The sequence below is a fragment of the Myxocyprinus asiaticus genome, chromosome 8 (assembly GCF_019703515.2).
Source record: "Myxocyprinus asiaticus isolate MX2 ecotype Aquarium Trade chromosome 8, UBuf_Myxa_2, whole genome shotgun sequence".
NCBI lineage: Eukaryota > Metazoa > Chordata > Actinopteri > Cypriniformes > Catostomidae > Myxocyprinus > Myxocyprinus asiaticus.
The window spans coordinates 54,487,211-54,503,421 of NC_059351.1; the positions used below are offsets into that span (position 1 = coordinate 54,487,211).

General features: G+C 40.4%; 1 protein-coding gene across 2 annotated transcripts in view; it reads right to left on the reverse strand.

Annotated features, from left to right (window-relative positions):
• The window catches only part of LOC127444642 (breast cancer anti-estrogen resistance protein 3 homolog), a 33,168-nt gene extending 16,957 nt beyond the window's left edge, over positions 1-16,211 (reverse strand). Inside the window, exons 1-13 of one of the 2 annotated variants that reach the window (XM_051704134.1) lie at positions 16,067-16,211; positions 14,742-14,840; positions 14,524-14,641; positions 13,631-13,838; positions 4,414-4,447; positions 3,036-3,152; positions 2,803-2,946; positions 2,451-2,725; positions 2,267-2,349; positions 1,217-1,491; positions 504-857; positions 315-430; positions 68-239 (exon numbers count right to left, since the gene is read on the reverse strand). In XM_051704134.1, coding sequence (XP_051560094.1) covers positions 68-239; positions 315-430; positions 504-857; positions 1,217-1,491; positions 2,267-2,349; positions 2,451-2,725; positions 2,803-2,946; positions 3,036-3,152; positions 4,414-4,447; positions 13,631-13,838; positions 14,524-14,641; positions 14,742-14,831 — 1,986 coding nt within the window. In that variant the 5' untranslated portion in view covers positions 14,832-14,840; positions 16,067-16,211. Of the gene's footprint in view, positions 1-67; positions 240-314; positions 431-503; positions 858-1,216; positions 1,492-2,266; positions 2,350-2,450; positions 2,726-2,802; positions 2,947-3,035; positions 3,153-4,413; positions 4,448-6,601; positions 7,095-13,630; positions 13,839-14,523; positions 14,642-14,741; positions 14,841-16,066 lie in introns of those variants that run through there. The other variant, XM_051704135.1, reaches the window with a different exon arrangement.

A 16,211-nucleotide genomic window follows, 5' to 3' on the forward strand; every position in this document is an offset into this window, starting at 1 on the left:
CACACATCAGATCAGTGTCATATACAGCCTCACCACCTACAGTACACACACACACACACACACACACCTGCGGCATCTCCAGGGCTTTCATGACAGCAGAGAAGGCATACAGGTCGTGTGTGGTGAACCGCAGCTCTTGTGCCAACTGAATGATCTTGTGCAGCACGGTTGCCCTCTGACACACCGTCCCTGTACAGCCCAGAAGATCCACTGCGATGCCCAGAGCCATCACATGATGCCTGACGGGAACATCAAATGACATCATCACACATCATTACGTGCCATATCATCATCATCATCACTATAACACACACCTCTCCAGCAGGTCTTGTCTCAGCTGGCCTCCGTGTGGTAGTGTGATGAGCTCTAAACCTGTTTCGACTCCCATAATCCTCTTCTGCTCCACCGTCACACCTGTGACTCGAGCCACCTGACAGAGAGAGAGAAAACATGAGGATGTTTCCATTTCATCAGAGTTCTGGTGGAAATGTTGAGTGCCATACCTGACAGTTGACACTGAGCATGTGTAACGCAGTGGTCCTGGCATCGGTGCGTGTCAGCAGATCTTTGACTTTGAGCAGTGCGCTCTGATCCAGTGGACGATTGTTCTCCGGCAGCAGAAGCGAGCGGAAATCCTCCAGACGAAAACATGAGGTGGTCTCGGTCTGTGGACGCTCAAAATGCCAGTCCGTGTCTTCCACGGTCCCCGTCTCTGTCTCTCTCGACCGCCGCTCCTCCTCCAGTTTCTGCGCCTCCAGGAACCCAAAGCTGGTTTCAGTGAGGCGCGCTCGACTGGTCCATTTCTCCTGAGCGCGGAGGCGTGCCGCGTGACCTTTGGGCAACATGGTGACCGGAACCTACATGACGTCAGAGGATAGTGATTTACTATCTATCATCTCAGAATTAATTGTATTTACAAATCTGAGGCTTTAAAACGTTACTCAACATGAAACGGCATTCTTAACACATCATGTGATTAATTACTGAGTCAAACACTAATGCCTGACAAAAAAATACATTTTATCCTTCAAGAATTGAGCGCAACAGTGCCTGTCCACTTTTTCAGCCTCTTGGTTTCAAAAGCAAACCAATCATCTCCGAGGTGAATCACAAAATTACTAAGATGAATTGTTCACAATAAATCAGGAACGTGTATTAAGAAACAGTAAATACAGTAGTATGATTTCATATTTACTTTAAGGTGGTATACTCTCACCTGTGGCACCAGCTCGCCATATAGACCACCAGGGTCCGCCTCCGAAACAGTCGGAGTTGGGGGGAACAGGATGGAGATTCGCAATGGTTTGGGTGGCGCTTGAGAATGCAACTGTCCATCAGAGCCACGGAGAGGCGAGCCGCCGAGACCTGATTGGCTGAGCCTAGTGGTGCAGGAAGTGGCTGCGTGGCTGAGCAGAGGTTCACTTCCTGTGCGGAACACTGGCGAGATGAGGGCGGGGCTTGACTCCTGTGATGAACTTGTCTGTGGTACACCTGCACAGGAGTTAAAAAACTAAATTTTTTTGAAGCATCTTACTGTGCTTGTGTGGCATTTCTAACCATAAATGTTGCATTTTCAAGAAGGTTATGTGACATTAAATGTAGTTCGAAACTTAAAAAAAAAACATCTTGAGACCCTCCACTCTTCTGCATCCAGCCAATCTTTGATCCGCTGTCAGTTTGTTAACTGTACAGCTGGAGCTGCGCTTACTGCCTTCTGCTGACTGAGACTCGCAACAACATGGAGGTGGTACTTCATGCTTGTGTAACGGGAGCCAGCTGGTACATGACAGCTGTGCGGTATGTGTAAAACCTCACTCCTTTGGCCTAAAGAGATGCACTAGCAACTGATGCTATATGCTGTAGCCTTTAGCCTCCTAGTTAACGTGCCCACCTCCCATGACAGAGACCCCGGTTCAAATCCTGCTCAGAGCGAGTAGAGCAGGACTGGTTACACTTGAATTGCTCCGCTGTTGGAAAAACTCCTTATGGAATTGACTTGCAGTCAGGGGACAGGATTAACTGTGTTTAATAGCATTGATCTTTTTTTAACATGTTATTATTGCATAACTAATCCCACTGAATTAACAAGTTAAATGAATCGCTTAATTTTTACATGCTCTAAAGAAATGTGAGTGACCACAATGCTAGGGTGTTTTCGAGTAGTTGCCAGAGAGTCACTATACTTTAGATAAGATGTTCTGAGTGGCTTGTAATGCGTTGTTATGTGGTTTCTAGGGTGTTTTGGATGGTTGCTAGTGTGTAGTACCTGTGCGGAGGTTGCTGTCAGATTGTGCAGACTGTAGACATGGTCTTCCCACTGTCTCCAAGTTAGCAGGCTGACTGCCACTCCTACACACACATTACAGTGTTACCACAGCAACAACACACACACTCTACAGTTTCTATAGTCAAAACATACACACACTAGCTCTTACTCTTGTATTGTTTACCTGAGCAGGATGTTGTTGACCAGTAGTGCGTCTTTCTGAGAGGAGCTCAAGCTCCGCCTCTTGCTCTGACCTCTCGACCAATTAGATGAGCTTGATGATTTTTCAGCCTGGCGCTCACTGATGATGCGTAGAGGCAGGGTGCGCGTGATTGGATGAAAGATAACCGCTCCAGAGGAAGTTGAGATGGGACGCCGTCCGCCAACATGGAATCGAATTAACGCAGGAATGTTGTCGAACTGATCGTGCTCAAACTGGAACAACTCGCGGGAGTAACCCTACACACACACAAACACACAAATACTCAATATCAGATTGTTTATTCACAAGAGAAATGCCGGGCCACGTACAGTACCTGTTTGGGTCGCAGTACGACTTTTATGATCTTGAAATGCACTTGTTGATTGTTCCACATGCAGCTCAGAACATAATCACTTGCGCTTGAGCTGGAGTCACGCACCAGAAAATCACCATCCCGACACAATAACTGCTCCGCACCCTACACAAACACACACCAAATATACATCTTACAATCCAAATACAGTATACATCTTATAAATGATACCATGGGACCGCACACAGACACACCTCGCGCGACAGCTGTCCATGATACCAGGCGTGACTCCTCAGATCTTCAGGGTTGAGTTTAAGTTCCTCCTCCAGTTCCTTCTTCACAGAGTCCATGTCCTTCAGCCCTGAGAACACCTTAACAAACATTGAAATATTAAAGATTCAGATCAGTCTGATGAACAACTTTAAGATCCACAAAAAACCTAACTTGATACTGTAGATCTTAGTTCAAGATCCCAGACAATGTTGGGTAAGTTACTCAAAAAGTAATCCACTACAAATGACTAATTACTTTTCTAAAATTATTTTCAGATTACTTTACCAATCGCTTCAATGAAAACGTAATCACATTACTAAATACTGTACATTTACACACTTAAAAATAAAGGTTCCAAAAGGGGTTTTTGTAGCATTTCCATAGAATAACCATTTTGGTTCCCCAAAGAACCTTTCAGGGAAAAGTTCTTATAAGAACCATTTTAATAGTCTAAAGAACCTTTTTTCCACAACAAAGAACCTTTTGTGCAATGAGGAGGTAAAGAACCTTTATTTTTAAGAGTGTAAATTACTATCTATAATATTGTACAGAAACATTTTTACATTTAAAATGTAATGTGTTACACTGCTTCTTTGACTTAAAAAGTAATTAAATTACAGTAACTAAATACTTTGCAACCAGACTACGCCCAATACCGATCCTAGAACCTATAATGAAAGTTTTAGAACCATCTTAATCTCCAAAAGAACCATATAGCAACCCAAGAACCATTGAAGAACCTTTATATTTAAGCATACTGTGTCCTTAAACCCTAGTTAAGGCCATTTTCAAATGTCATTATTACTTTAAAAAATATATTTGAGTCTATTTTTAAGATGTACACATTTAAATTTCATAACAAAATCCCATCAAATTGTTTTGTGTAATGTTTAACAAAATTCAATTAATACAGTTATTTATTAATAATAAATCATATTTAGGGTTTTCCTTATTTCATTTTATTTTATTAAAGATACTCATTTCAATTTGATGGGATTTTATTATGAAATTGAAATTTGTCATTCTTAAAATAATAATAATAATAATAATTTGAGTGTACATCCTGGTACAAACACACTGGAAGAATCTTAAAATAAACAAGACAAGGAAAGTTTGCCAGGACAAACTATAAATGTTGGTCTGACAAAGCCTTGCCTGAAATTTTAGAAACGTTTTAAAAAGCCTGGAAGTATGACGATTGTAGCATTAAGTACAGTATACTGTATATACAGCTTTAACTACAGGAAACAAGTCAGAACAGTCCAAATATTTGAGGTCTTTCCACTTTAAGGAGTCTAAATGAAATGAATACTCAATGAAATGCCACAGAACGCAGTGTGACCAGAGTAACCCACTCACCTGACTGATGAAAGCTGTCACACTCTTCCTCCTGCTGCAAAACAGAGCAGATTATTTCCTTTTGATCAGTCATGACTGAAACCTGAACTGTTTTCCAGAGGAACATTAGCAGCTCATTTAGGGCTGTTTTACATTTCGGTTGATTATTGTTGACCATTGATGCAAGATTATATGGTCTTTATGAAAGTGCAGGGGTTTTCAACCTCCACAGACTCTGATTTTCTCTATAACACTTTACAGTAAGGTTCCATTTGTTCACATTAGTTAACAACATTAACATGAACTAACAATGAACAATACTTATACAGCATTTATTAATCTTGGTTAATGTTAATTTCAACATACACTAATACATTTTTAAAATTAAAATTTGTATTTGTTAATATCAGTTAATGCACTATGAACTAACATGAATTTTACTGACTAATATTAACAAAGATTAATAAATACTGTCAAAACATAGCCTATTGTTCATTGTTTGTTCACGACACCTATTTCATTAAATAATGTTAACGAATGGAACCTTATTATAAAGTGCTACCCACTGCTATTTAACTACTTCAAGTAGAGGGAACATAACTGAATCATGTAAACCCAACAAAATGTAACATATCATAATGAAAATCTTTTAGTGATATGCTAGCTAATGACAGGTAATGTTAGCATGCTAAACACATGCTGATGGGAACCTAGTCACTATGCTATGATTAGCAGAGCAATTGCTCAAAAGATAAAACAATATGTAGAATACTGTAAATCTATATTTGTAATGTATTCCATGTATTAGACTCGAACTCCACTCTTGACTATGATGGTAACCCCCAAACATCAACATAACAAAATCTTAAACACTAACAAGTCTCTCCCTTTAATATTCATCTTGCATTAAGACACATAAAATAACACTTAATTTGAACATTTAATCTCGCTGTCGAGTCTCATGCAAAACATACTGCAAATAAGAAATCTTCTGGTTCAGTTAACCAAACAAAAGATTTTCATGTTGTCCCAACACATATGGATTAAATAAAGCTGACAAGACACTTTTAATTGAATCAACTCAGTTAATTTAAGTTCCCTTGGTTACATAATTTTTTTGAGTAATATGAACATGGAAGAAATGAGTAAAACTAGCGAAAGTTCATATTTTGAGTGAAAGTTCCCACATTTAGAAAGAAGTGTATAGACAGAGATTCAATATTTATGTATGTTTAAAGTAATAATAAAGTAAAAATAAGGTTTGTATTTTATATATATACTTTTTTATGTGTAAACAAGTGCCTAGCATTAACAATACCAATCCTCAGTTTGAGTTGTATCTGTCTGCCACACTCTCCTGCAACACTGTGTACATCCCAAAAGTGTCATTACTTCACCATTAAATCTTAAATTACTTCACATGTGCATCACTGGTGTGTTGTGATTGTTACGGGTGCTGCTGCAGCGTTTTAATAACATTTCCTTCCCGTCCCACAGTCAAATCTCCTGCATTGTGATCTCTGGACATCAGGAAGTGTCCTGGGACTGGTTGTCATGGAATCCGTTGTTATGGGTTCTTCCTGACATGCTGGACTCAAGGCCGGTGCTGCTGACACTCAAACCTGATGACTTTTTATATGCATTTTTGTACTTGGCATTAGCCACTTAAAAATAACAACATGGTACAATTATAATAACATGGTTTTTGAGACATAGTATATATACTGTATGTACCATAGTAATAGCATGTTTTTGGACATGACTTTGAAGTACCTTAAAGTACCATGTAAATCCCATGTAACAGCATTCAGTGGTAGCCAATATTGAAGAACCAAAGTGCCATGGCATATGATACCATATATAAAACACAAGTGACAACCTGCCCCGACATTAATGAAAAATAATTCTTGACCTGAGAACACAGTTCAAACTTTAAGTTAACATCTACCCTCATTATTTAGTTGATTCTTCCCTGAATCAATGCCAGAATGTATATTCATTTGTTTACCCAACAACTATTACAAATAAATAGTTTGAGGATTCACAAACAATCTTCTAATTTTTAAATAGTTTCTGCAGGTTAAATATATCATATATACAGTCACACATTAGCTACATATCAAAGGTCTTTCCGTACCAGGATACACCGGGATAATCATTAACACAGCTGGAATCTGTCCTGGAATATTAACAGCCGCCAGGATCTTACCTCCAAAACGACAAATAAATCTCTCCAGAAGTTCGTCAATGAACGCTCATGATCCCAGACAGTCTTCTCGCAGTGTGTTTAACAGGACAAACACTGAAGTTTTCTCCACATCTGACGAGTTCACACACGCCGCTGAAGGTTTGAGCTCCGCTATCTCTCCGGCGCATTCCTCACATTCCGCGCTCACTCACCTGTCTGTCGCTCCCGGGGCCCCGCAGACCCGCGACCTGCCCGACAGAGAAACCTGTGGCAGCTTGATCATGTCGACGCCCCGTTTGTGCGTTGCGCAACAGAGACGCTGTCAGCTGCGCGTTCACACTGATGCGCGTTCAGATGAACCGATATGTTTAAATCAAGACAAATCTGAATATAAAGAATGTGAGCGTGACAGCGTGCAACTGTTTCAATATGACAGAGAAACAAAATAAAACCTTTTACTTTGAGGAATGTTAACAGTCTAAAAGTTGGACACACTATTCATTCTTTAATTTCCATTAGAATAATAGTTAACATCAAAACTGTGAAGTGTTAAATAATTAAAAATAAAGAATGGGTATTATTTAGTGACCAAAAATGTTCAACAAATTAAAATGATTTTATATTTGAGTTCAAAGTCTTGGGGGCACCTGTCAAGGTAATAATAATAATAATAATAATAATAATAATTACATTTTTTAGCAGCTTTTAGCGATTTGGCACAAAGTGCTTTATGGAATTTTGATTCATTGCACTGATCGGAATCTTTTAAATTCGCGTTCACCTGATTCGTTCATTGACGCGCCATTAGGTGGAGCCAAATGTGTGTAATGCAGTCGTTCTCAATCTTTTTAGTCACGCCCACTTTTGAAACTAGGAAAACATTTGCCCTGCCAAATCACCACCCTATAAAATGATAGAAAAATATATTTCAGCGTCAAGTCATGGAAGATGTTTTATTTAAAAAATAAAATAAAAACTGAATGCATTCTTCAATTTTTTACTGAATAATATCTTGGAATATATTAATCTGATTATAATCTGATTTTTTTTTGTCACTAAACCTGCAGTGTTTTTTATACAGTTATTTTCTGTATACTTTCTGTGTTACATAAATAAATAAAATATTGTTAATAGGTTTATATACTTATAGAACATCCAAAATTAGAATAAGTACAACGGGGCTAAAGGTCACAAAATGTATCAAGGTCAAAGAAAATTGATTTATTTTTATTGAAAATTGATGGAGCAACATAATTTGTGTGAAAAGAAATAATAACAAAAGTTTGTTTCAAATAAAATTCAGTTTGGAAAAAAAAAGGTGTTGAGGGAACCTTTTACCCCACACTTGGGGTAACAGGCCCCTACAGGGGGTTTAAAGTGATATTGTGTAGATACTAGGGTGTGGTGATGGGGGCGTGGCCGAGCGACGTCTGTGGAGAGCGAGACCAAGAGAGTGAGTGTGGTAAGGGTTGGCACCTGTGGGAAATCACCTCTAACAGCTGTTTTGTGTTTGCAGTGAGAGCAGAGAGTGATTTAAAGGGTGATCCAGACCGCCGGAGGAGAGAGAGAGCTGAGCCTGCACTTATGTGTGTGTGTGGGGGGTCATCATTTGCATGTACAAAAAAACATTAGAGTGAGCAAAAATAAAGATATCTTTCAAGTTTGTTTCACCGTCTCCCACTCCCTCCTTGAGAGAGTGAAAGAACCTTGTCACAGTGGTGCCGAAACCCAGGAAGGAGGAAGGATACGCTGCCATGATGTCCTCACCACTGGAAGAAGTCTTCAAGTCCCTCGCCAGCATCCACCAAGCACAACACCAGGCCCTCATGGAGCTGCGGATGAAGCAGGAGAAGCGCTTCGAGGTGCTCCTCCAGGTCCAAGCGGAGGACCGGCGGGTGTTGCAGAGCTTGTTGCCCCAGGATGACGTAAGGGAGAGGGAAGTGCTGGCTTCTCCAGCCCTTAGAGGATTCCCTGCAGGGGATTTCCCTCTGGAGCAGATGCGAGATGAGACTCCTTTGATAAAGTGAAAGTGATTGATATTCAGGGTCTCCAGCCAGACATTGCACTTGCATATCCGTATTTTTTAATTATCAAGAATCAGTTGTATCGAGTGACACAGGATGCTCAGACAAAGGAAAATACAACCCAATTGTTAGTACTGAAGAGCCATCGGGAAATGTTATTCCAGACGGCTCATTTTAATCCGATGGTGGGTAAATTAGGGCAGGAAAAAACACTGAACCATCTAATGGCCCATTTCTATTGGCAGGACATTCACGGGGATGTTTGCATACGGTGTGCAGCATGCCGTGAATGTCAGCTGGTGAATCCACCGGTCACCTCAAGAGCACCATTGCACCCACTTCTCTTGATTGAGGTTCCCTTTGAAATAATTGGCTTTGGACCTCGTTGAGGTCCCTGAGTGGGGATTCCTAAAGAAATCCTCACTGATCAGGGCACAATGTTTATGTCATGTACACTACGCAAACTATACGAATTATTGGGGAATAAATCGATTCAGACCAGCGTTTACCACCCCCATACAGACGGCTTGGTCAAACAATTTAATCAGACACTAAATAATATGATTCATAAGTTTGTGCACAAAGACACTTGAAATTGGGACAAGTGGCTCGAGCCCCTAGTATTTGCTGTACGAGAGGTCCCACAAGCCTCCACGGTGTTCTCCCTATTTGGATTATATTATGGGCGTCAACCGCATGGCATGCTCAATGTCCTACGGGAAAATTGGAAGGAGGGACCTTCAAACAGCAAAAATGAAATTCAATACATTCTTGACCTGAATGGGGCAATTAACACAGGAGAATTTTCTCCAGGCTCAAGAACGTCAAAGCCGGCTGTATAATAGGGGTACTTGGCTACGGGAATTTGCAGCGGGAGATAAAGTCTATGTATTACTCCCCACATCCAGCTCTAAATTACTCACCAAGTGGCAAGGACCCTTTGAGGTCACACGGCGGGTTAGGAAATCGATTATGAGGTGAACGGATAGAGTCAGAGCATGTTAGATTTACCACCTCAATCTCCTAAAACCATAGAGAGAGGCAGTCTCCATGACTTAGCGATGGTGGTTCCGTAGAGGGAGGAGCTTGGACTGGAGGTGAACTTAAAAGCCACCAATCGAGTCACCCTGTCACTTGCGGAGACCACCTCTCACCATTACAAGTCACGGAGGTTGCCAGATTGCAAGGAGAATTCTCTGACGTGTTCTCGCCTCTTCCTGGTCATACGAATCTCAGAGAGCACCATATCAAAACGACCCCAGGGGTAGTGGTACGCAGTCATCCCTACCGATTACCCGAACACACCAAAAACTGATTCGGGGAGAATTAAAGGCCATGCTAGATATGGTGGTAATAGAAGAATCCCACAGTGACTGGGCCAGCCCGGTGGTGTTGGTTCCAAAGAGTGATGGCTCATTCCAGTTCTGTGTGGATTATAGAAAAGTTAATGTGGTGTCTAAATTTGATGCGTATCCAATGCCTTGTATTGATGAACTGCTCGATTGGTTAGGCATGACTCACTTTTATTCAACACTGGATTTGACAAAGGGATATTGGCAGATCCCCTTAACATGTTCCCGTGTTCTGTGAAAAAAAACTGCATTTTCCACACCGTTCGGCTTACACCAATTTGTCATCCTTCCTTTCAGTTTGTTCGGGGCCCCGGCTATGTTTCAGCAGCTCATGGACAGAATCCTCAGACTGCATGCTGCTTACACTGCTGCCTTTCTGGATGATATCATAATTTACAGTAATGATTGGCAGCGGCACCTGCAGCATCTGAGGGCTGTCCTGAAGTCATTGAGATGGGTGGGACTCAAGGTGAACCCTAAGAAGTGTGCAATTGGACAGGTCGAAGTATGGTATCTGAAATTCCACTTGGGTTATGGACAGGTGCAGCCGCAAATTGATAAGATCGCAGCAATTGCAGGCTGCCCAAGACCTAAGACCAAAAAGGAGGTGAGACAGTTCCTGGGGCTGGCTGGCTATTATCGTAGTTTTGTGCCTATTTATTCGACCGTCACAAGCCCACTGACTGATCTTACTAAAAAGGGGGCACCAGATCCGGTCCAGTGGATGGAGCCATGTCAGAAGGCGTTCACACAAGTAAAAGCTGCACTCTGTGGCGGGCCATTATTGCACTCTCCTGACTTCTCTCTCCCTTTTATCTTGCAGATGGACACATCAGACAGGGGGTTGGGAGCGGTACTGTCTCAGATGGTGGAGAGGGAGGAGCGACCTGTGCTGTACATCAGTCGCAAGCTCTCGATGAGAGAGAATAAGTACAGCACAATCAAGGAGTGTTTGGCTCACCCTCCGGTACTATCTGTTGGGGCGTGCTTTCACCCTCTGTTCGGACCATGCCCCGCTCCAGTGGCTCCATCGCATGAAGCATACCAACGCGTGGATAACCTGATGGTATCTAGCTCTCCAGCCTTTTAAGTTTTAGGTGGTCCACAGGCTGGGGGCGCAGATGGCTGTTGCGGATTTCCTCTCCAGAAATGGGGGGTAAATGACAGGCCAGATGCTCCCTGGCCTGAGTCAGGCAATGGGGGTATGTGGTGATGGGGGCTTGGCCGAGCGATGTCTGTGGAGAGCGAGGTCAAGAGAGTGAGTGTGGTAAGGGTTGGCACCTGTGGGAAATCACCTCTAACAGCTGTTTTGTGTTTGCAGTGAGAGCAGAGAGTGATTTAAAGGGTGATCCAGACCACCGGAGGAGAGAGAGAGCTGAGCCTGCACTTGTGTGTGTGTATGTGGGCACCATTTGCATGTAAAAAAAAAAAACATTAGAGTGAGCGAAAATAAAGATACCTTTTGAGTTTGATTCGCTGTCTCCCACTTCCTTCTTGAGAGAGTGAAAGAACCTTCTCACAAGAGGCAATAGTTATAGGGCACAATTTGTCAACTAATGCAAATACTTTTGAGATAGCAAGATGCTTTTTTTGAGTAACAAATTAAGATCATGCTTACTCAAAATAACCACTTCAGAAAAAGTCAACCATTTCCTGTTCATTTCTTGTTCATTTTACATTTTATTACATCTCATGTATTCTATAAACAAAGTAATCTCTATTACGAATGGATGAGTCAATGTGAGCCCACTTTGAATGTTCTTCATAATAAATCTATTCGCCCCACTGAAGAAAAACAATGTGTTTAATAGGGGCCTTTAGCCCTTTTTACCCCAAATACTATCCTTTCACTTATTGGACAGTTATTGAAAATGTTTTGATTTATTGATCTTAAGCAAAACTGAAAATGATAAATAAGTATTTTGTCTTAAAATAAATGTGTTAATTTCAGGGATTTTCATTAACTACATAAATTTGCAACGTAAAAAAAAATAAATAAAAAAAGATCTAATTGCCTCAAAATCAACCTCTACACATAAAATACAAGCTGTCATCATTTACTCACCCTCCTCGTTCCAAAACAGTATAACCTTTTAATCCTTGAAACACACACTCAAAAAAATTATTTTAAGATTTATTTGAATTCATAACAAAACTCCATCAAATTTAATTAAGTAATCTTTAAAAAAAAAAAAAAGAAAAAAGATTACGTTTCATTAATTTAGTTCAACTTTGCACAATTAAATTTGATGGAATTTGTTTATGAAATTCAAATGCGTACATCTTAAAAATAGGCTAAATATTTTTTTCAGTGCAAGATTGATGGTTGAGAAGATCGTGATTGTGACGGTCGTGCTCCAAAAGCACTTAAAAGCACCATAAAAGTCATCCATATCACTCGTGCGCTACGTTTCAATCTACTGAAGGCATTCAATTACACTGTGTGAAAAACAGACCAAAATGTAAGTGTTAATTCACTGAAATCTTCTATCTCACCCATTAACATCTGGCGCACACAGGAAAACATTATGGTTTACGTAAGCGCAGATCAGATTTCCTTTTAATTTGACAAGGATTCAGTTCTCTTGCCACTAAAATTTATTATTCTGGAGGGGAAAGTGTTTTATATAAACTGCAGCAGTGCTTGATGCATCATATTATTAACACAATTAATGATCTATCAATGTATGAATCAAACTCGCTCAGAATGCCAAGCATCATTTATTTTTATTATATCCATGTATGTGATCACACATAAATTATATAGTTGAAATTAATAACAGCATTCCGATATAAATATGGATGTAAATCTGCTCTTTTTAAGATGTCTATCAAATGTTTGTGCACAAAAATTAGAATGTGATGCTTTCCGGGTGACACGCTCTTAAACAGACTTCCTAGTGTGCTATGTGTGGAAGAAGTCACAAGGTTTACAGCCTAATTAAACATCAGACGTCATAGATCACATGGTTTTGGCAAAAGGAATCAAGCTCCGATACAGTGCTTCGATGTAAAATATGTTGTTTGATACAAGCTTCAATGTTAAACGTTGCATCACTTTGAACGAAACACTAGCCGTGCATATGACTCGAGTGACGCGAAAAGTCAAAGTAGACAAACTAAAACTGAACAGTGACCAACCAAACCATAGTGTAAAGCCACGTTTTCTATACGCGCATCAAAACAAGTACCGCTCATGTTTATGATTGACAGTTCCACCTTATGCCGGTCTACTCTGTTTTTTGAGCAAGATAGATACAGTTAAGCTCACTCTGACTGTCTGTGACTGCTGTATTTGTATTTATATATTATTTTACTTGTCTCTTAGAGTTGATTCTTACATTGCAATTTAAACCATGCATGAATTTGGCTAGCAATTAGTGTATTTACTTTTAAGCCGTATTCCCAAGTATGTATACTGTAGCTGCAGGCCGGAGTTCTCCAAATGGGTGCGGAATCTCGAAAAGAGGGAGGGGTTACTCCAAAAGGGGGTTTTGCCAACTTCAAAAGGGGGCGACACCTCCACACATGTTAGGATTAGGTAAGGGGCTCCCTATATCTTTGCTGGCAGTTTGGAGCTCTGTCTGCAGCTATACCCTTCTCCATATTTCAGATCCAAAAGAAAAAGAGTAACTTTGTCGTTTGCATTAAATATTGTGTGGTGATGAAGGAACCTGTGTTTGCTGGAGGAGGCGTGGTCTTCCTCATTGGTTTGGGCCGGGAGCTGGAGGCAGGAGGCGGAGACTCTGTGGTTGTCACGGCGACGCAGTCGCGGCACGATGCTTTGACGGAAGAGGTCGGTTTTGGGTTTGACCAAGTCGAGTGATGATGCCAAAGAATACTTCCGGGTCACTCTGCCTGTGGTTCCTGTTGAGCAACTCTCTGAGGAGAAAGCACAGCAGCCATGAAATCGCTCCCTATACCCTACATAGTACACATAGTGTGACGTCAACCATTGTGTAGTGTAACTTCAGCAAGACTAAAGAAAGAATGAATCAATAAGTGATTTCTGCAGCCTGACCTAATTTTAAAAATTTACATTACTGTGTAACTGTGCAATTACATGATTACTAACACGTATCGCGGCAGTTCAGAGGTGAAATGTCCACTGTGTGGAGCTAAAATCGAGTTAAATTATGCTCTGTCGAGTTTTAAATCTACAAATCCGACCTCCCTACCCTCAACCTTAAACCTAAACCTAACCGATAGTGCCATTAAAGCTAATGTGAGATGAAAAACACAATCACGTCATTTTGTGTTGCTTCTGTGACACTCTGGGTTTACGTGTGGACTTGCGTGCTCTTCAAGACTCGTAACCCCGCTCCTTTACATCACAAGTGCAACGCTCTATCAGTCGAGCTACCGCACAATTTGATCGCACTCAAACAAGCTTGTAAATGTAGTTGATTATGCAATGCAAACGTTAAAATGAGTCATGCGCTACAGTAAAATTGTAATATACCTTATTCAGAATAGCGCTGCTTTTATTTTCGACGGGAGTGAAAACGAGGCATTCAGGGATAGACTTATCATTTATGTCTTATCATTATCAATAGCCTTTGTGTACCTTTGTTTGGTTGTATTCTCTGTTGTTGTTTCTTCAGTTGGATTATAATGGTTGCTCTGTGTTCTGGGTCTTCAACTCCCATCAGTCTAAGATCCTCTTCTGTTACATCGAGAAGACCCTACACACACACACACACACACACACACACAATTATGATGCAAGTAAACAGAGCTAAATCACACAAGAGACAGAACATGATAGATTAGTGTGATCTGTACCTCAAGGCCATAACACTGTTTTTCCAGTACTCTGGTGTACTGCGGCAGTCCGATCTGTCTCAACCAGTGCGATATAGAGCGATTATTCATGACTCAAATCTGTGGTGAGAATAAAGATATACTGAAACTCCAGCCTACACGTCACATCACATGCTTTATAGGGGTCATTTAAAGATGAAGCATGTAACTTTGTCAGTGTTAAAATACTTTCTCCAGTCCCAGCTTAATATGCAGAGTCAACTATAAGTAAGTCTTGTTGGTTGAATTCCTCGAAACTATAAACCGAAACTGTTTGTTTTGAGCGACCCGTCCAACCTGACACAACTACATTGACTCAACCAATGACATGTGTTGGGGCAGGACTATCTGTTTGACCAATGACAGATGGGGGCATATGTGGGAAAAGGTTTATTTTGCACTTCTAAAACATGTTTGGTCCTCTGTTTTTGCAGTTCTAAACAATAGAAATCACATTTTACATATTTGGATACAACATGACAGAAACATTTATATTATGCATATTTCGACATGCTTTACTTCTTTGGATTTTATTTATTTTAGTTGGTCATTCACACAGAAAAACGTATTACAAGCTTTATACAATGTGATAAATTAATGTTATTATAAATGAACCATTGGTTTTTCATATCTGCGTTTTCATGCTTCTGACCCGTATGCTGATGGTTTCACTTTGGTCAATAATTGGCTGATAAATATTGGAGCATCCCGACTAAGAATGAATCAGAATTATTGGGAAGAGACACAAACAGCACAGCTGTCACACTCTTTTTCACGTTTTGCTGTGTGTAGCACCTACTGCTCTGCAGATCCTTCTGAAGAATCTCGACGTTAGAAACAAGCAGCTTAAGCTTATTTTGAACGAGATCCCTGATCATTTCAGTCCCATCTGAACAGTTTGAACAGACATATTTCAGCACAAAAATCTAGCATAAACAGACTGTTACTGAAGGATGCAGCAGTTAAAAACTATATTTTCGACAGCAAACTTCAGCTCGTGTGTGAGTGCAGCACAAAACTGTGACTCATTTCACATGTGAAGAGGACAGCCAATCAGAACAGAGGAAATTTGCATAGAAGTCTTTGAGGTACAGCATCAAATAACAGCCTGTTTAATTGTAACAGTCAAACATCAGATCAACAGTTCACACAAAACACATTTCAATCAGTGTTAACTATGTTAATACAGAAGTGATAGAGATTTATAAAGTAGCTGTAACTCTCATAAGACATAGTATACTTTCATTTATACCTGTTTCTCTTTCACACACACACACACACACACTGATTTCCTATGTAATTCCTACCTGTGCTGCGTAACTCTTCTTCTGTACTTCCCACTTTTCCTTCCCTTTTTTATTTATTTTTTTTTGTGTGTGTGTTTTTTCCTTTCTATATCTCATATTCCAACAATGCTATTCATCCTGCTTTAACACTTCTAAAAGTCTAAAT